This window comes from Geotrypetes seraphini, chromosome 4 (assembly GCF_902459505.1).
Source record: "Geotrypetes seraphini chromosome 4, aGeoSer1.1, whole genome shotgun sequence".
Lineage (NCBI taxonomy): Eukaryota > Metazoa > Chordata > Amphibia > Gymnophiona > Dermophiidae > Geotrypetes > Geotrypetes seraphini.
This window is the reverse complement of record NC_047087.1, coordinates 186,832,063-186,852,736: the sequence shown is the minus strand read 5'-3', so window position 1 is coordinate 186,852,736 and position 20,674 is coordinate 186,832,063. Positions and strand designations below refer to the sequence as shown.

The 20,674-nt window shown below is 45.8% G+C and overlaps 1 protein-coding gene across 8 annotated transcripts in view; it reads left to right on the top strand.

Moving 5' to 3' along the window:
* Positions 1-20,674, top strand: part of MCU (mitochondrial calcium uniporter) — a 449,047-nt gene that overhangs the window by 337,443 nt on the left and 90,930 nt on the right. Inside the window, exon 9 of one of the 8 annotated variants that reach the window (XM_033940614.1) lies at positions 13,920-15,834. The exons of the other annotated variants lie outside the window; for them this stretch is intronic. Within the exon in view, the coding sequence (XP_033796505.1) occupies positions 13,920-13,997 (78 nt within the window). The 3' untranslated portion in view covers positions 13,998-15,834. Of the gene's footprint in view, positions 1-13,919; positions 15,835-20,674 lie in introns of those variants that run through there. 8 annotated transcript variants of the gene reach the window in all.

Sequence of the window (20,674 nt, the reverse complement as noted above, 5' to 3'; positions counted from 1 at the left end):
CAGAGAGTTAAATTTTTTAACATTTTCTAATAGTGGTGTGCCTCGTGATTTTTTTCATGAAACAAGTGTGCCTTTGCCCAAAAAAGGTTGAAAAACACTGCAGTAGAGGCAATGCATGCAAATCACTCATGAATATTCATTGTGGATATCCTAAAAACCTGACTGGCTGGGGTACCTCCAGGACTAGGTTTGGGAACCACTGCACTAAAGAAATATTTCTGTATAGAAATGATGGTGCATTATGGATAGAACAACCCTCCCAGTGGAGGTGATGGAGACGAGGACAGTCTGAATTTGAAAAAGCATGGGACAAGCATCAGTGATTTCTGAGAGAGAGGAAGAGTTGGTTGAGTACAGCAGTTGGTGTGAATGGATAGACTGGATAGGCCATATGCCCTTTATGTGCAACTATTTTCTGTTTTGTCATTTCTTTCCAAACCAATAAAAGTTGGAAGGAATTATACAAAAAGGGTCAAGAATGCTCATCTGGGGTAAAATAACTCTTCAAAAAAATAAACAGAATGAGAGAGAACAGGGGTAGCACAGAAGGTCTGTGGAGCTCTGTTTATTTCATGTTCTGGCATTATTATGTAACATTGCCACCCATTAAGGATAGCACTGACATTCACATGGCTCTCTGTATAACAGCTGACCACTCCTGGAATATAACTTAGTATGTTGAGGTGGAGGGGACGGGACCCAGCATAGGGACACAAGTTTGAAAATGGATCAAAAGACCAGGGTTCCTAGAGATATAAGTCCCCTCCCAATAAATGACCTAATACATTTCTATGGGAGAAAGAGTTTAGCTTGTATAGCACAGCAAAATTAATGGAATGAGATGAAACTCGATATGTGGGACAAAAAAAAAACAGTAAAAAAAAAAGGCACTGAGTTTGAAAATGGGCTAAATCATATCAGGGTTCTAGAGAAATGATCCTCCCAAACTGTGGTGCAATGCATTTCTGTGGAAAAGGTGTTCCAGCTTTTGTAAAATAGAAACTGAGTGGTGTTTATGGTTTATTTGGTAGTTTGGCATTTTCATCAAGGCAGTGCACAATTTAAAAAGATTAAGCAAAGTAGTGCTAAAGCTAGAAAAGAACTCCATTAATGATAGGATATAACAAAAAAATTATATCAAATAACAAAAAATTATATCAGTGGACAGAAAGAAATATCGCTGTTAGAAAACAGGGCAAGGCAGTTTAAAAGTTGGAATTCCCTACTCTTCCAAACACCTTGCAACAGCCCCACCGCCCTCAAACTGTTCCATACCCAAAAGCTACCCCCTGTGTTTGCCATTGTATACCAAATAATGCCCCCACACCCCCAAAAAATATATCTTGCCTTACCATACCTCCTGCAAACTGGCCCATTCAAAAACTGCCTGCACCCTATAAACTATCTCTTTTAAAAAAAAAAAAGCCTCTACAAATTGTCCTCCACCCAAAAATTACCCATTGGCAATTGCCTCACTCCCATAACTATCAACATGGTCCAAAGTACCCTCTCTCTTTCAAACTTGCACTCCCATAAGTTCCCCTTTAATTCAAGCTACCTTTCTACATATGGGGAGTATTAATATTTCCTTACTCCTTTATTTCATTTTCTTCTAGTTTGAAAACTTTAACAATCAACTAGTTTTCTTATTGGTTGCTATGTGTATTGCCATTTATTCCAGGCCAAGCAGACAGCATATTCTCATATGTGGGTGATGTCATCCACAGAGCCCCAGTATGGACAGCATAAAAAATGTAGTATCACTTTAAATTTTTAGAAACTTTGCGACTGCCCACACTGCGCATGCGCGGGTGCCTTCCTGCCCGATGTAAGCTCACAGTTCCTCAGTTCATTTTCCATAGAGCGAAGAAGTCTTTTTTGACCTGAACTCTGTTCAGATTTGCCTTGGTTTCCTGCTACACGTCTTATTTTTTTCTCTACTCTTTTTTACAGTATCTTATTTTTCTCTTCAGTTTAAAAAATAAATCAAAAAATAGTTTATTTCTTTTTTGTCACTCGTTGTCTTCGGCCTTCGTGGCTTCTTTTCTCCAGCAAAATTGAGTTTAATTTTGCTGAAGCCATATTCCCTTTTCGTCACTCATTGGCTTCAGCCTTCGTGGCTTCTTTTCTCCAGCAAAATTGAGTTTAATTTTGCTGAAGCTATATTCCCGTCTACGTCAAAACTATTAATGGGGTTTAAAAAGTGCTTTAGGTATTAAAGGCCTATTTTCTCACTGACTCTCATGGTCAGTATATAGGGCCTGATCACCAGGTGGAATCTTGTGCCCATTTTTTCACCTTAAAGAAACGCTCTATCAAAAGTCTTCAGCTTCAGCAGGAGAAATTGTTTGGTGCGGCCATTGACACCAACAAGACATTGCAGCCATCGACATCGAAGACTCTTGCATCAACATTGGTATCAAGAGATCTTACACTATCAGGGAAGCAAGCTAAGAAGCTGCCAGCATCCCAGACGCCGTCACAGGTAGCAGTAGCTTGATGCAGACTAAACAATGACGTCCAATCTTGTGGTTTGTCTCTCCCTAGAAATGTGCATCCTTATCGAGGTCACCCTCTCCTGCACTGATGGTACCGGCAGATAAGTCAACAGTACTGGTGTTTTCTTTTAGGGAGAAACTCAATGAGTTCTTCTGGAGGGAGCTTGGTGATATGTTCAAACTCCATGCACCAACATTTACATCAACTCCCTTGGTATCGGCCCAGTCTGAGCAGACTGTTACAAGGCCCCATGGTACCACAGTCGACTTTCCTGTAGAATGTCGGCATGGGTCTTCATTGAGTTATCCTCAACATGATATTCTACTCCTCGACGTCGATAATCGCATCGAAGATCCAGTTCTCCATCAGTGCTTCAGTCCACTTCCTCCAGACACCGATGTTCCTCTTCTTCGACTCAACGTTCCAAGTTCAGGAAGCATTACTCCACATCAAGCACATCAAAGTAGAAAAGAACTTCACACCGAACCTCATCATCTTCCTCAGATCAGTACCGAAGTTGTAGGAAACGTAAATCTTCTCAACGCTTACCTTCAATCTCTTGGAATTCAGGGCCATTTGCAATGCTCTCAAAACTTTTCAACACATGGTATCTAGTCAGGTCCTACTAATATGCATGGACAATCAAGTGGCAATATATTACATAAACAAACAAGGAGGAACAGAGTCTCTCATTCTTTGTCAAGAGGCCGAGAAGATTTGGAACTGGACTGTTGCTCACAACATATTCCTCAGAGTGGTCTATATTCAAGGAGAGAAGAATTCTCTCGCCGACAAACTCAGCAGATTTCTCCCACCACATGAGTGGACACTCAACTCCACGGTCTTGTGTCAGATATTTTCTTTTTGGGGAACTTCTCAGATAGACCTGTTTTCATCCCCCCCAAATCACAAGCTGCCTCAATTCTGTTCCAGATGATACGCTCCGCAATGTCTGGAGGTGGGTGCTTTTCTTCTAGATTGGACGCACAAGTTCCTTTCTGTATTTCCACTGATTCCTCTCATTCTCAAGACGCTAAAGCTCAAACGAGAGTTGGCCACTATGATCCTAATAGCCCCTTGGTGTCCCAGAAAACCGTGGTTCTCCTTTCTACTTCAGCTCAATGTCAAGGAACCAATGCCCCTGCAGATCTTTCCATCTCTTCTCACACAGTCAAGGATCTCTTTTACATCCCAATCTACAGTCCTTGCATCTGACAACTTGGAACCTTTCGGGATGACCTCAGTTGACACTGATCTTTCCGATCCTGTCCGACTCATTTTGGGTGCGTCCAGAAAACCTTCTACACAGCAATGCTACCAGCAGAAATGAACACGGTTTTCTATGTGTTTGTACTCTTCATCATCATGATGCTTCATCCTCCTCTATATCTTCGGTATTGGATTATCTTCTTCATTTATCCAACTCGGGTCTTAAAAACTTTTTCAGTTAGGAGTCCATCGTAGTGCTATCAGTGCTTTTCAGGACCAATCAACGGTAAATCTTTGACTGTCCATCCTCTTGTTTTCAGATTCATGAAAGAACTTCCCAATATCAAACCATCTCTCAAACCACCTCCAGTTGTTTGGGACCTTAATGTTGTTCTCTCTCAATTGACGATGCCACCTTTTGAATCAATGTCTTTGGCTCTTCTCAAATATCTCACTTGGAAAGTGGTATTTCTAATCTCCATTACTTCTGCTTGTCGAGTGAGCAAACTTCAAGGGCTGGTGGCGGACCTGGCTTTTACAATATTCCACCATGATAAAGTAGTGCTTTGCACCCATCCAAAATTCTTACCAAAAGTAGTCACAGCATTTCATTTGAATCAATCCATTGTGCTTCCATTGTTTTTTCCCAAGCCTCATTCTCACCCTGGAGAGACAGCTCTTCATACTGTGGACTGCAAACAAACTTTGGCTTAGTACTTACAGCAGACTAAGCCACATAGAACATCTCCTCAACTGTTCATCTCCTTTGATTGTAACAGGTTGGGCCAGCCTTTATCCAAGAGATCTATTTCTTCATGGTTGGTGGCCTGTATTACCTTCTGGTATGCTCAGACTGGGCTACAACTTGGGGGTCGTGTAACAGCACATAAGATCCAAGTTTTGGCATCTTCAATTGCTTTCTTGCGTTCCACTCCTATTGTTGAGATCTGTAAAGCTGCTACTTGGTCCTCAGTTCACACATTCATATCTCACTACTGTCTGGAATCCTATTCCAGACGAGATGGTCACGTCAGCCAAGCAGTTTTGCAAAATTTATTTTCTTAATGGCCAACTCTCCCTCTATCCCATTCTAGTAAGCTAGGAGTCCCACATGTGAGAATATGCTGCCTGCTTGTCCTGGGATAAAGCACAGTTATTTACCATAACAGGTGTTATCCAGGGACAGCAGGCAGATATTCTCACAACCTCCTTCTTAGCTTGCTTATGGAACTGAGGAACCATGAGCCTATGTCGGGCGGAAAGGCATGCGTAGTGCGGACAGTCGCGAAGTTTCTAAAAACTTAATGATACTACACTTTTAATGCTGTCCATACCCACATGCGAGAATATCTGCCTGCTGTCTCTGGATAATGCCTGCTGTCTCTGGATAATACCTGTTATGGTAAGTAATTGTGCTGTACCATCTGTTAACCAAAGGCAGGGCTAGATTAAGTATACTTTGTCCAAAAAGGGTAGGCACAGGCCTACCCTTTTTTGGCTCAGTGGTAGCATCACTCTTTCATCTCTCCTTCTCCTTGGCTGGTGGCCTGACATTTGCCCGCCTTCAGTCTCTATATCCCCACTTCATTTTGATTACTTGTGCCAGCCTGGCAAGCTTGGCTGCTTCTGAAGTACACCAAGGAGGGAGTTCAGAGATGAGAGGAGTTGTTGGTTTGTGGGTGTTGGATTAGGGAGAGATATGGAATCCGGGGGGGGGGGGGGGAAGTGGGGAAGCTGAGGGGGAAGGTTAAAAAAATTCATATTCGATTGAGGGGTGTGTGGAAGGGCTCATTCAAATTAACTTTGGGTCCACCAAAAATACTAAGTCTGGTTACACCACTAGCATCCACATGTTTGGGGAAGAGGGTGCCTGTGAGATGTTGTCAGGAAGTTGGGGTTGCCCTGGCTTTTTTCAGAAGTTGACAGAATTTTACATTAAAGTCAGAAGGTAGATTGATAAATGTCTAGAAAATTTTCTGAGTTTAAAATCTCTATCTGCAGTTCCCTAGTGCTCTCTCATCCCTCCCAATATGTGAGTGAACCTTCCTGTGTCCAATATAAGTAGTAGCAGAGATTGTAGGTAGGCAATGGGAAGGAAGTGGGGAGCAGAGGACTTGAAGGCAGCTCTAATCACAGGAAGGGCAGAGGAGATCTGGAGAAAGTTTATGTGCTGTAGAAGTGAAATTTCTTTATCTGGTGGGAGGCAGAAGATCAATGAACTCCTTCCAAAAATGCCACAATATATTTATATTAAAGAAGCAACTCCATAGCTGCAGTATACCACTGTACCGGTAGGCATGCCTTCCAACCCAAACCACCTCAGTCTATCCATGTACAAAAAATGCTTCACCCACTCCCACAAATAAAAGCTGAGAGAGACACCTCAAGAGTTGTCATTCTTTGAAACTGCTCAAGGCTTAGGAACCCAGTCGTAAAAGCCTAACAGGAAAGAGTCCATCCAATCCCAGTCACCTTCCTCAGATAACACCACTTTCCACATGTAATCTCAGCTCTGAAGAGCAACACCGTTTTAGATTAAACACCCCGTACAAGAAAACCACCCAGTCTCTCTACCTATTTCTGCTCCCATTGTATCCAGTTTTAATCCAGGATAAGGAATGCCACTGGGAAAGCAGCCCAAACATGGAGGCAAAATGGTAGTTATAGAGATCTGGAAGATAGAATTCTCCATGAAGGCAGGTGTTGGCCCCTACCCTGTTTCATTGTTTACAATGGAGTACATATATTTAATTGTTGAGGATTCTTGTTCCCTAATTTTTATAATTTTAGTTTGGTTTCTTTTATAAACTATAAAAATGTTGCTTTAAGAAGTGGGTGTACATTGGCTACATGGTTTAGAAGTGTTTATCTACAGTGTGCTGTGGTTAGTTTCTTTGGTAAAAGTTGTTGCAATGAATGTTTAGTTTTTTAAGCACTAATTATAATAGTTATACATTCTCTATTTATATTTGGTCATTTTACTACTGTTATGCTGTTAACAAAATTATAGGTTTTATGTTGACTTATACCTGCTGTAGAGTATACTGCCTTGGGTGAATATCTTCATAAAGGCAGTTAATCTCAATAAATAAAGATTGAATCCTTCTTCCTCCTCCCTTCTCTGTAAAGTTTTGATGTTCACTGTATCATGTCTGTCTTCCCAATGAAACTGGAGGTTATTCTCTCTAAGCTGTGAAAAATCCATTAGTGAATGCAGCTGGCACTGTAATAGAGAGAAGGAATTCAGGGCAACCAGTTCATACTGTATTCATTTTCCTCACCCAGGTTAATGCACATTATCCCAGGACAAGCAGGCAGGTATTCTCACTAGTGGGTGATGTCATCAGACAGAGCCCCGGTACGGACGTCTCACAAGCACGTGTTGCTTGTAGAAACTTAAGGTTTCTAGATGCCCGCACCGCGCATGCGCCGGTGCCTTCCTACCCGGAGATCCGGGCGTGTCTCCTCAGTTCTTTCTTTTCCGCGGAGCTGAGAAGTTCAACTTCTTCATGCGCTAGCTGAATTCAGTTAAATTTGCCTTCCTTGTCCGCGTTTTCGTTTTCGTTTCTTTAATTACTTTAACAGTTCTTTTCTTTTTCAAAAAAAAAAAAAGGAGAAGATTATTTCCTCCGGCGGGTCGAACGGGCCGGCCACGTGGCTCAGGCCCACGGGCTTCGACCTCGCGGCAGAGATTTTCCGGCCTATGTCCCGGCCAATCACCGGTTTTAAAAAGTGCAGCAAGTGCCAACGCGCGATTTCACTCACGGACCCTCACTGGCGCTGTTTGCAGTGTTTGGGCCCTGACCACATCCCGAAATCGTGCGGGCCTTGCTCTACCCTTACGGCACGCTCATTCAAGCGGCGTTGCCTATTGTGGGAATCGATGTTCAAGATGGACGCAGCTAAGGATCCCTCAGCCTCCACTTCATCTGATACCTCCCCGGTGCGGGCGAAACCGGCATCGACTCCTCCTGCATCGAGTGCGGCGAAACCGGCACCGCTCGCCCCGACACCATCCACGAGCTCGACGTCGGTGCCTGCCCCGGTCTCCTCGGTTCAGGTACCTCTTCCTTCCACAGTGCCACCAATGGTCATCAAAGTGCCGAAAGCTACTAAGCAGAAGCACTCGACCTCGAAGGAGCGCGATGCCCGTGCAGGAGGACCCCCTTTCGGTGCGGATCCCTCCCTATCGGCTTCGCTACGGTCCGTGCTGGAAGCTCAATTCGTTGAGCTCATGCAGACCATCGGACCCGGGCTCATCGCTGCCATACAGGGTGACCTCCCGGTACCGGTCCAAAGGGGCGGTCCGCCCCCTCCCCCTCCCCCACACCGTTCGACCTCGACAACCGACGAGGACGAACGAGGGAGGGCGGCGATACCCACGCGGCAAGCCTCGCTTACCGACATGCCGCCATTAGAACCCATTACGCCTCCGCGCCAACATGGGACCAGACCTTCGATCGATACTCGAAGCCCTGGGCATAGTCAGGAAGAGTTCCTCCGTACTCCTTACCAGACTTGGGTAGCATCGCAGGAACCCGCATCGCAAACCCAGTGGCGATCCACTGCTTCCAGCCCTATCCACTTGGGGACCTCGGGAGACCATGCGATGCACAGACAATCCCGATCCCCGTCCCGCCACCGAGACGGGCACCGATCGAGACACTCATCCTGGCACTCCTCACGCTATTCGGAGGTGTCACCGCAGAAAAAACTGCAACGTAGGGGATACTCCTCTTCAGAGGCGTCCCCTCCGAGGGGCCCAGAGTACGAGGAGACACCGGTGCCCGATTCTCCTTGTCACTCCCCGATGTCCACGGACCTGGAGGCCTCCTCCTCCGCCAGCCCGTCCCACAGACCGACGCTGGCGGAACAATTGTCCTTCTCATCATTCCTCCGACAAATGGCGGATGATCTGGATGTGACCCTTGACACGGGCTCCCGATACTCCAAAGAGTATCTGGACACCATGCATTTACCTAACCCCCCAACGGAGTCGCTTCGGCTCCCCCTGCATAAATTACTGGACCAGACCTTCATGCAGTGCTTCGAAACGCCGTATTCCATACCGGCGATCCCTAGCAAACTCGATGCTCGATACCGCATCGTGCACCATAAAGGGTTCGAGGGCCCCCAACTCTCCCACCAATCCCTGCTGGTCGAGTCCTCCCTAAAACGCTCTCACCCCTCCCAGGTCTACGCCTCTGTACCGCCGGGCCGAGAGGGGAGAACGATGGACAAATTTGGTAGAAAATTCTACCAAAACTCCATGATGGCGTCACGGGTGCTAAACTACAACTTCTTTTTCTCTTCCTATTTGGAGTTCTTCTTGCCGGTGCTCCGCAAGTTCACTCCGTTCATAGACAACCAAGCTCGATTCGAGTTCGAGGAAGTGGTAGCCTCCCTCTCCCAATTACGCCTCCAGCTGATGCAATCCTCCTTCGATGCATTCGAACTCTCGGCACGCGCCGCCGCAAGCGCGGTAGCTATGCGTCGCCTGGCATGGCTCCGTACTATCGATATGGATCCCAACCTACAGGACAGACTCGCCAACGTACCATGTGCTGGAGCTGACCTGTTCGATGAGTCTATCGAAACTGTTACCAAGAAGCTGTCGGATCATGAAAAATCCTTTCAATCCATCCTGCGGCCCAAACCCAAACCTCAACAGTCCCGACCTTCCAGGCCACCCCTGATTTACCAGCGGCGTTACATGCCCAGACAAACGCCTGCTGCGAGACAGCCTGCGAAGAGACAACCTCCCCAGAAGTCTCAGCAAAAACCTCAGCCACCGGCTGTACCTAAGGCTCCCCAGCCCTTTTGACGCCCCCCCCGGGAGCATAACCTCGGCCTCTCCCATAGGGGGCCGCCTCCATCTTTTTTACCATCGATGCGAGGCCATAACCACGGACCTATGGGTCCTCACCATCATAAGAGAAGGATACTCTCTTCAATTCCACCGGGTCCCCCCGGACCATCCTCCAAGAGAGTATCCTTCAAGCTCGACGCAGACCGCCCTTCTCCTTCAGGAAGTCCAAACCTTACTTCAGCTTCGGGCTGTCGAGCCGGTCCCGTCAGACCAATTGAACCGAGGGTTTTACTCCCGGTACTTCCTCGTCCCGAAGAAAACGGGCGACCTGCGACCCATTTTAGACCTTCGGGCCCTCAACAAGTTCCTGGTCAAAGAGAAGTTTCGCATGTTGACTTTGGCTTCTCTATACCCCCTCCTCGAGCAGAACGACTGGTTATGCTCCCTGGATCTCAAGGAGGCCTACACTCACATCCCCATTCACCCGGCCTCCCGAAAGTTCCTCAGATTTCGGGTGGGAAATCTACACCTACAGTATCGAGTGCTACCATTCGGCCTATCTTCGTCCCCCAGAGTCTTCACAAAGTGCCTGGTGGTAGTGGCCGCAGCACTCCGGGACAGGGGTCTACAGGTATTCCCATACCTCGACGACTGGCTCATCAAGGCCCCGTCAGCCCCAGAGGTCACTTCGGCGGCCGTGGCTACAACCTACTTCCTCCAGAATTTGGGCTTCGAGATCAACTTCTCCAAGTCTCATCTGCAACCCACCCAGTCCCTCCCCTTCATCGGAGCGGTCCTGGACACCACCCGACTCCGAGCATTCCTACCTCGGCAACGCATGGAGTCTCTTCTTCATCTCTGCCAGTCGGTGTCGACTCGCCAAACCCTACCGGCGAGACAACTGATGGTGCTCCTGGGCCATATGGCCTCCACAGTACATGTGACACCCTTTGCCAGACTCCACCTCAGGATCCCCCAGTGGACCCTGACATCACAGTGGAATCAGACATCCGATCCACTATCCAAACGCATCTTAGTCACACCTGCTCTTCGGCAGTCTCTACTTTGGTGGATGACCTCTTCGAATCTATCCAGAGGTTTGCTGATGCACTCTCCCCCCCATCAGAAAGTCCTCACGACCGATTCGTCGAATTACGCATGGGGGGCCCATCTGGAGGGTCTCCGCACCCAAGGATTCTGGACCAATGCGGAGAGACTACACCAAATCAATCTACTGGAACTCAGAGCCATCTTCAATGCGCTCCAAGCTTTCCAACACCTACTCCACGACATGGTAATCCTCATTCGCACAGACAATCAGGCCGCCATGTATTATATCAACAAGCAAGGAGGCACGGGCTCGGCCCTCCTTTGCCAGGAAGCTCTACGAGTCTGGGACTGGGCGGTGCGCCACAACGCCCTACTCAGAGCAGTATACATCCAGGGGGAGAACAACGTCTTAGCAGACAAACTAAGCCGTCTGCTACAACCGCACGAATGGACTCTCCATTCCAGCCCCCTTCACCAAATCTTCACGCAATGGGGGACGCCTCAGATAGACCTCTTTGCGGCTCCCCACAACGCCAAACTGCCTCAGTTTTGCTCCAGGATTTACACTCCTCATCGCCTCGAGGCAGATGCTTTTCTACTGAACTGGGGGAAACGATTTCTATATGCGTTCCCACCATTCCCGCTGATCCAGAAGACTCTGGTCAAGCTGAAACTCGAACGGGCCACCATGATTCTAATAGCTCCTCGGTGGCCCAGACAACCTTGGTTCTCCCTCCTACTTCAACTCAGCAGCAGGGAACCAGTACCACTTCCAGTGTTTCCTTCACTACTTACTCAACATCAAGGATCACTACTTCATCCCAACCTGCAGTCTCTCCACCTGACAGCTTGGTTCCTCTCAACGTAACCCCTCACCAATTCTCACAAGAAGTGAGGGAGGTCTTGGAAGCTTCCAGGAAGCCCGCCACTCGACAATGCTACTCCCAGAAATGGACCAGATTCTCCTCATGGTGTGTTTCTAAGTCAAAGGAACCTCAGCGAGCTTCCTTATCCTCCGTGCTGGACTATCTCCTACACCTATCTCAATCTGGGCTCAAGTCCACGTCCATACGAGTCCATCTGAGCGCTATTGCGGCGTTCCACCAGCCTCTACAAGGGAAACCCCTCTCGGCCCATCCGGTGGTCGCCAGATTTATGAAAGGACTCTTCCATGTTAACCCTCCTCTCAAACCACCCCCAGTGGTTTGGGACCTCAATGTAGTCCTTTCCCACCTCATGAAGCCCCCGTTTGAACCACTCAACAGGGCCCCTCTGAAGTATCTCACCTGGAAAGTGCTTTTTCTTGTAGCCCTTACGTCCGCTCGCAGAGTCAGCGAACTCCAGGCATTGATGGCGGACCCACCATTCACAGTATTCCACCATGACAAGGTGGTCCTCCGCACTCACCCGAAATTCCTGCCTAAGGTGGTCTCCGAATTTCATCTCAACCAATCCATTGTACTTCCAGTATTCTTCCCTAAGCCTCATTCTCACCACGGAGAATCGGCCCTTCACACTCTAGACTGCAAACGTGCCTTGGCTTTCTACCTGGATCGCACCAAGCCACACAGATCCACTCCTCAACTTTTTGTCTCCTTCGATCCTAATAAGTTGGGAAGACCCATATCGAAGCGCACCATCTCTAATTGGATGGCGGCTTGTATCTCTTTCTGCTATGCCCAGGCTGGATTATCACTTCCTTGTAAGGTCACAGCCCATAAGGTCAGAGCAATGGCAGCCTCAGTAGCATTCCTCAGATCAACACCAATCGAGGAAATTTGCAAGGCTGCCACCTGGTCCTCGGTTCACACATTCACCTCACATTATTGTCTGGATACCCTCTCCAGACGGGATGGACAGTTTGGCCAAACAGTATTGAAAAATTTATTCTCTTAAGTCGCCAACTCCCCCTCCATCCCACTGAGGTTAGCTTGGAGGTCACCCACTAGTGAGAATACCTGCCTGCTTGTCCTGGGATAAAGCAATGTTACTTACCGTAACAGTTGTTATCCAGGGACAGCAGGCAGCTATTCTCACGTCCCACCCACCTCCCCTGGGTTGGCTTCTCAGGCTAGCTACCTGAACTGAGGAGACACGCCCGGATCTCCGGGTAGGAAGGCACCGGCGCATGCGCGGTGCGGGCATCTAGAAACCTTAAGTTTCTACAAGCAACACGTGCTTGTGAGACGTCCGTACCGGGGCTCTGTCTGATGACATCACCCACTAGTGAGAATAGCTGCCTGCTGTCCCTGGATAACAACTGTTACGGTAAGTAACATTGCTTTCTTCTCCATTTGAGGCCCTTCTCTTTAAACCTTTCCAGAATAGGAACAAAGTTCAAATGATTGTTTTCCAAATCAGGAGACATCAGTTACATTTAAATGGGCACTGAGTTTCCCTTTTCACCATCTGAGTTCTTTCTGCTTAGGCAGAATATTAGACTTATCAGCATTCACATTATAACCAAATAGCCCCCAAATTGCTACAGGTTCTTAAGGAGAGCCACTGTTGAGCCTCTTGATTCAAATATGTCATCTATGTACCATGCTGGACTTTAGTGTCCCTTCTAGCAAACTCAACCAACCTCTTTATCACTTGTGTGACAGTAGGCATCCCTGCCTCATCCCCCTAGTAAGTGAGAATGGCTCAGCGAGGCAGCCATCACTGCTTTTTCAGGTCATTGACCCACTTAAAGTTATCACCTAAGCCATATTCTCCCCTGCTCTCCAAAAACCCTAGTCCAACCTATAAAACACCCTTATGACCTAGATGTTCTTTGGCATGAATGCTCTCCCCCATCCTCTATAAATCCTGCTTGGTCTCTGTGTACCAGTTGGGGAGCAACCTGCTCCAGTCACATTACCAGAACTTTGGTAAAAAAAACAAAACCCCACGTTATATCTGCATTCAAAGGAGAGATAAGTTAATGCAATTGTCATCTGTTGATTGTCCCTCTTTAGGTATTACCAAAATACATGCTTCAAACATAAAAGAAAGAAAACCTGAGTCCAGAACACTTTCAAAAAGCCTAACTGATATAGGATTCACATAGAGTTTACCTGTACTGTATACATGGTGGGCAGTTTTTAAAAAGCATTTTTACCCAGATTAAGTAGCTGTTTACATGAGTAAATGACTCTTGAAAATAGCCCTCTTTATGACCTTGTAAAAGTTGAGCTCAGTTACTAGAATATATAATAGGAACCTGTTCCTATGAAATCCATTGTCATCTGCTACTCTATTTTCCCTCTAGGCACACATTGCCATCTCCCCTTCTCTGGCAATTCTGGATAATAGGGCTTTAACTTCAGAGGTCTTTCTCTCACAGCTATTCCTTTTCTTTCATGTTTAGGCAGAGTTGGATCTGAGGCGGCTGCGGGACCCTCTGCAGGTGCACCTTCCCATCCAGCAAATTCAAGAGAAAGATTGATGCCTAGAGACATTTTTCATAGCAGAAACCTGCAAGAGCATTCTGGCCTTTGAAATAAAAACAGTGCAGGTGTGAGCTGGGACCTGGTACAGGGGATGAGATGTTTTTTGTTTTTTTACTTTTAAGAAAAGAAAATGAAGATAATGGAAAGACTCATAATCTGAGAATTGGGCACAGTGGGACAGAGCTGCTCTTGTAAGAGCATTGAAGAAAGATTGTATGATTCACAAATTTCTCTTGTTTTTCACTCTGTACTATGCAGAGTGCATGTTTCAGGGTTTCATATTGAGAATGTAATGATGGTGGTGCTTTTTTTGTTTTGGCCTTTTTTTCCTTATTGCAGTTGAGGGATGATGGGTTCTGCTTGTTTCATGCTCTGGGTCCATGACTTCTCAGGCTTAGAAATAAAATGCACAATTAGAGAAGCCATCGGGAGATTCTGCAGTTGTGCAGTTTTGCCTTCCAGTGGCATCTGGGTGTGTTTGCAGCATACACATTGCACCGCAGTCTTCCCATTTTTATGATCTATTGTTGCCCATACAGTCTCCTGCTCTCTTGTATCCCTGATCAGTTTTTCACCCAAAGTCTCTGGTATAGTACAAGCTTTGTGAGATGCCTATCAGAGAAACACCCCTGTGAAATAAAAGATGGGGCTGGCATGCTTTCGCTAAACACTTTTCTGTCTCCAGAGATACTTGGACTTAATGAATGAGAAGGTTTCTATGTATCCTATAGCCTGAGAAGGGAGTCTCCCCCATTTCTTTTCTAGTAGTGGGTTCAATCAGACTGAGGAATCATTCTACTCTATCTCATCTCCTTAGGAGAGAGGGTGCTTCAATCAGAGTCTTCTGAAGGATGTTTTCTCCAAATATTAAGTTTTGCAGCAGGCTATATGGCCATATCATAATTCTGTTTTGGAGAATAATAGATAGTTAAGTAAGTGTATTTTGATTCCTGACTTGGATGCCCTCTGAGGAACAAGGGTCTATCATCAAAATAAATGGTCTTAGAACTTCCTTTACCTTTTCATGGTGCCATGGTGTCACAAGTCTCGCACTGGGGACAGATTTTTGTGTCCACATGACACATTGGAGGACTTGAGTGGTAGTAAGGACAATTTTTTAGAAGCATGTTAGAAAATGGGGGTTTATATAGGCATGGGGCACATATGGAGAATGGCATTTTTTCCTGTTTGAGATGCTGCTTGAGATTTGGAATATGTGGTATAAATTCAGAGGCTGTATCTTTCAAAATCCTGTCCCACAATGTTGAGGAAAGGGGGGTTTCTCTTCAGGAGAAAAGAGAAATTGCATTAAAATGAAGATAAAGCAGACAGCCAGTGCCTTGCAAGTGTGGAAGAGAAGCTGGGTGACCTTGCTCTGTACCTGGTTAATGTTGCGGCAAGCAGAGCCAGACCTCCCATTGTAGCACACTGTCACTGATGGTGCACTTGGAAAGATGGATCCTTCATTCAAGGACACAGTGGCAACAGACCACAGCTGCCACCTCTCCTCCTGCCTGTAGAGTGGGAGAAATTAATACACGATCCTCTCCTCTCACCTTTTCCTTTCTTTCCTTTGTCCTTGTTTCTTTTAATTTTTTAATGACTGATCTACATTATTTTAAATGTTTTATCCATTTTGTGGGCAGAGTTTTAAAACAAGGAAATAAAATTAATTGAGTCCCTTCTCCCAAGGATCGATGTATGTGTGCAAAGAGGGGGAGGGGGCATGGAGGAAAACAAATTATTGAATGTGTAAAATCCTGTATCATTTATGAAATATGTATAAAGGAAAAATGTAATTCTGCAACAATAAATACATATTATGTTTTTGGAGTTGAGTGTAAGAATTTTTGCCTTTTTCTGTTAAATTTTGTTTTATATTATTTTTAAATTGTTTACTCCTGTTCCTTTGGTCATTTGACTCAGTTGGAACTGACCGCGAGGCTATGTTGTCTTGAGCTTTTTTTACATCTGCCTGGGTTTTTTTCTCTTATTTTCTGCCTCCTGGGTAAATATCGGAACTCTTTCCACAAACCTGCAATTGTGAGTCTTGCCCAGCCACTAGGGCCTAGATTCACTAAACAGAGTTGGTAAGACTGCATGGGTCTGCTGCGGTCTGATTTTGGCTGCATCCAAAAGAGCAACTGATGCTCAAACAAGTTTGCATGCAAATGATTTGAGCGGAGGTTTGTCGTAATCCCCGTCCGATCCCACCTATGAATTGCTATGAGAGTGACACACATGCGCAGAGCTGGCAGGGGAAGCCCGAACATCTGAGAGGCAGGGAAAGTCCAGAAGCAGCCTCTTGCTACTCAGCTGTTCAAGGTAGGAAACCTTTAATTTTTTTTGTTTTTTTAATGGACACAGATGTGCATGTTACCCATGCACAATATGTCCTCATTAAAAAAAAAAAAATTGTGCTGCTGGCCCCCTCCCAACCACAGCCGTCGCAACCCCTCAACCCGATGAAAAGCATGGGTCTCTGAACCCCCTCCTCCACACACACACACAAAATGCACTCTGACAGGAGGGATGCCCACGCCCTCCTGCTTCAGCAACCTGGTTGTGTATCCAGGCCACCTGGACCCTCCTGGCACTTATTCATTGTCCCCCCGACACCCCCACCATACACGAAGATCCCCCCACTACCCCACCAAGACCCTAAAAGACATCCCTAGTGGTTTGGGAAGGTCAGCTCAGAAACCCACCCCAGCTCAAGCAACCCCCCAGCCCCTCCCCGTACCTTGTAGAAGCCAGCAAGAGGGATGCCCTCTTGCTGTTGCCAGCAGGCCTGCCTCTTCGAAATGGTGGGCCTTCCCCTTCCTTGTGCATTCCTGGTACACTAGGGAGGGGCCTAAGGCCCTGATTGGCCTGGATACCTTAAGCCCTTCCTATGGAAGGAGCCTTGGGTATCTGGACAAATCAGGGCCTTAGGCCACATTCCCAATGCATCCTGGGATGCATCAGGCCTGTGAGGGATGGCCCACCATTTCAAAGAGGCAGGCCTGCTGGCAAGAGAGTGGGCATCCATCTTGCCTCTGAGCTGACCCCACCAAACCAGAAAGGCTGTCTTTTGGGGTCTTATTGGTGGGGTGGTGGGAGTAGGGATCTTTGTGTATGGTAGGGGGGTTTCAAGGAGGGAGGGAGTGTAGGGGAGCGCTGTGGGAGAGCCCGGGAGAGGGTGTCCAGGTGGCCTGGATGCACAACTGGGTTGCTGAGGGAGTGGGCATCATCGGAGGGTTCGGGTACACTTTGTCATTGTGGGGGGCGGGGGTACAGTGGCTTGTCATCGGGTAGGGAGGCTTCAGTTTGCATTTGTTTTTTTTTAATGGGGCAGATATTGTGCATGTGTAACACTAGCAGAGCATCTGTGCCTATTAAAAAAGAAAGATATGATATGTTAGAAATATACTAATTTCAGGGCTGAACTATGGGTAGGACAGATAAGTGATTGGTTTTGACCAGTTGCTTTTTTTTTTTTCAGATCGCTAATAGCATCACTTTTTTGTGCATCGGAAAGCCATATTAGAGCATTCATTGCTTTTCTAGTTTACATGGCATGTCAATATTAATGACCTTATTTGCATGGCTGGATCAGCAGTTCCGATCGGGTTTAGCGACGATCATTAAACGATCGCTGACTTTAGTGCATCTGGGCCTAGATATGGCTAGGATCCACAGGCCAGCCCCCTTCCAGCAGAGGTATGAATGCATTCTCCATAGAAATCCCCTTCAGCAAAAGACTGGAAGACCAAGTTTCTAAATCAAATCTGAATGGACACCTCTCTGTCTTTCTTATGTTCTCACTGTGTGTTTGCATCTGGCTTGCTGTCTTTCTGCTTCTTTGTGTTGCATATTTCTGTTTCTGTTGCATATTTCTGTTTCAGTTGCATATTTTGAAAAGACCAGAGGTCCATCAAGTCAAACTAATTAATGGTTTTCTTTAGATGCATGAAAACTAAAAACCAAAATGTTTTCCTATAACACAATGCATTTTAGCTTAAAATGAATTTAAAAAATATCTTCAGGTTAAGGGGAGTAGACTTGATATATTGCCTTTCTGTACTTATTTTGTACCTAGGGTAGTGGAGGATTAAGTGACTTGCCCACATGAAACTTAAGGATCTAGTTCAAGATTGGAAAAAATGGGGTTTAAAAAGATGACAAAAACGATATGCTGTTAAACTTATGGGTCTAGCCAGAATGGGAAAGGGGGTATAGGTAGGCACAAATGAGAGACAATCATCAACTTCTGCATATGGAGCTTTTCTATGGATAAGCCAAATCAATGGAACTATAGGTATGGGTGATGCCATTGATACATCCTGTTCTGGATTCTCTGTTTATCTAAAAGCTCAGAGCATGCATGGGAGTTCCCATGCTAGGAATGGTCCCTGTTCCTTTTTAGTTTTTCATTTTGGCTCATATTAACTCTTTGCTCCTTCCCCCACCCTCCTAAAAAGGAATATGGATGGATTCATTTCCCTCATTCCATGAGACCCTTACTGGATAGCCACAGAAGCTACAGATATAGTAATTGGAGCCATGGAATGGCTGGGCTGCTTTCAAACACCATGGTCCTTGATTTCAGAACAGAATATAGAGCAGTGCAGGAAGTAAATGACACAGAGCAAGTGATAAAACCAGAGAGTAAGAGAGCCACTTTTCTTCTTTTTATATACCCTGGCAATTGATCCCCCTACCTGGTCACCCTCAAGCACACCTCTGAGTCCTCAGGAGAGCCCCCACTCAAATATGCAAAAATAGTCTTGATTTCTATGACTTTTTCATGTACTCTGAACATATCTTTAAAGGGACACTGGTGTCTATTCCCACCAAAAGACAGTATCTCCTATTTCTACCTAGAATCTTAAGTGACCAGCAACAAGGCAAATGGGAAGTGTTTGTGCCACCTGCTACACTCCCTGCCCTCTAGGAAATGCCCCTTCATGCTTTAGCTGATTGGCCATCACCTCACCTCAATCTGTAGATAAAAACACCTCTAATATGCAGGAAATTTTATCTCTGCTTCAGTCAATTTGTTATGCATCTGTCTGACCTGCCCTATCGGGCATACTGCAGTTTGCAGAGTCTCACTGATTCCCAAATCTAGAGATTTGTCATCCTTCTCCTGCACCATTCTATTGGTATTGGAAGTTTCCAAACAGGTAATCTGAGAAGATCTTTCCAGAGTTCAGTGACCAATTGGGCCTTGCAAGCTTTCTGGAATCTGGAGAATTCGAATGCTTTGATATGGAGGGTCTAGAAAACCCAGAAAAGGATGTCATATTCCTAGAACAGCAACCAGAAAAGACGTTTATCCTAGGACAAGTAGGCATCATATTGTCACATGTGGGTGATGTCATCCACAGAACCCAGTATTGACAGTGGTAAAAGTGTATTTAAGATTTTTAGAAAGTTTGCGACTGCCTGCATGTGCAAATGCCTTCCCACCTGATGCCAGCTCGCGATACCTTAGTTCGTTTTTTGCAGAACGAAGTGCTTTTTTTCTGGACTCTGTCCAGTGCGATCATTGCCTTCTTGTCAATTACTTTTTTTGTATCTTTGTTCTGTTAAAAAAAAAAAAAGGTTTTTCTTTTTCTTTTTTTTTTTTTGTAGTCGGGCCTTCAATCTTGGTAGGTTTTCTTCTTTTTCTTTCACCATTGAGTTTAACCTTGCCGCCGAGATTTTGCCATTGATGTCAAAACTTTTAAGCAGTTTTAAGAAGTGCTTTTGGAGTCAGCGCCCTATTTCATTCACTGGCCCACATAGTTGATGTTTGCAGTGTTTGGGTCCTGAACCTCGGGTAGACACTTATACTCATTGTTCCACACTACAGAAGCCCTCATTGAAGGCTCATCGCATCCAACAAGAAAAACTCTTCAGCTTGACAATGGACTCTGGGATTCAATCTGAGCCATCAGTATCGGCATTGACATCAGATGTTATTAAGGCTTCAGAGAAGCCTGCTAAGAAGCCATCCTCTTCCCAGCAAGTGTTGCAGGCCTCTATAGTATCAAATACCTCGATGCAGGCCAAGAGTTGATGCCAATGTTCTCCTTTAGTGCAGGTTGTCTCTCCTTCAGGGCGTGAATCCTCCTTGCCACTCTGCCACATCCATGGAACTGGCTATTGACCAAAGGATACCAATACAAATCTTCAAGGAACAACTCAGTGAGTTTATCCACAGGGAGCTGTGCGACATGTTCAAACTGCACTTGACACCGGTGCTTGCATCGACTCCCTAAGTACTGTCTCATCCTAAGTGTAGCATTTCAAGGCCGCATGGTACTGATTCCAGGTCTGCACTGACAGTCCACTCTGTTTCCTGTCAGTGCTCTTCCAGTAGACATCGACACTCTCCATCGAGGCATCGATGATCTACATCAAAACCTTAATGGTCTACATTAGAGAATATAATAATAGTGTGTGCTCAAAAATATTTTGATAAAGATATCTATTACTGCAAAAAACAATTTTCAATCTCACAAATGCTCAGAGAAATTTAATCCTCCTAGGAACAAACCCTATAGGACAGTGGTGTCAAACTCAAACCCTTTGCAGGGCCACATTTTAGATTTGTAGGTACTTGGAGGGCCGCAGAAAAATAGTTAATGTCTTATTAAAGAAATTACAATTTTGCATAAGGTAAAACTCTATAGTCTATAAATCT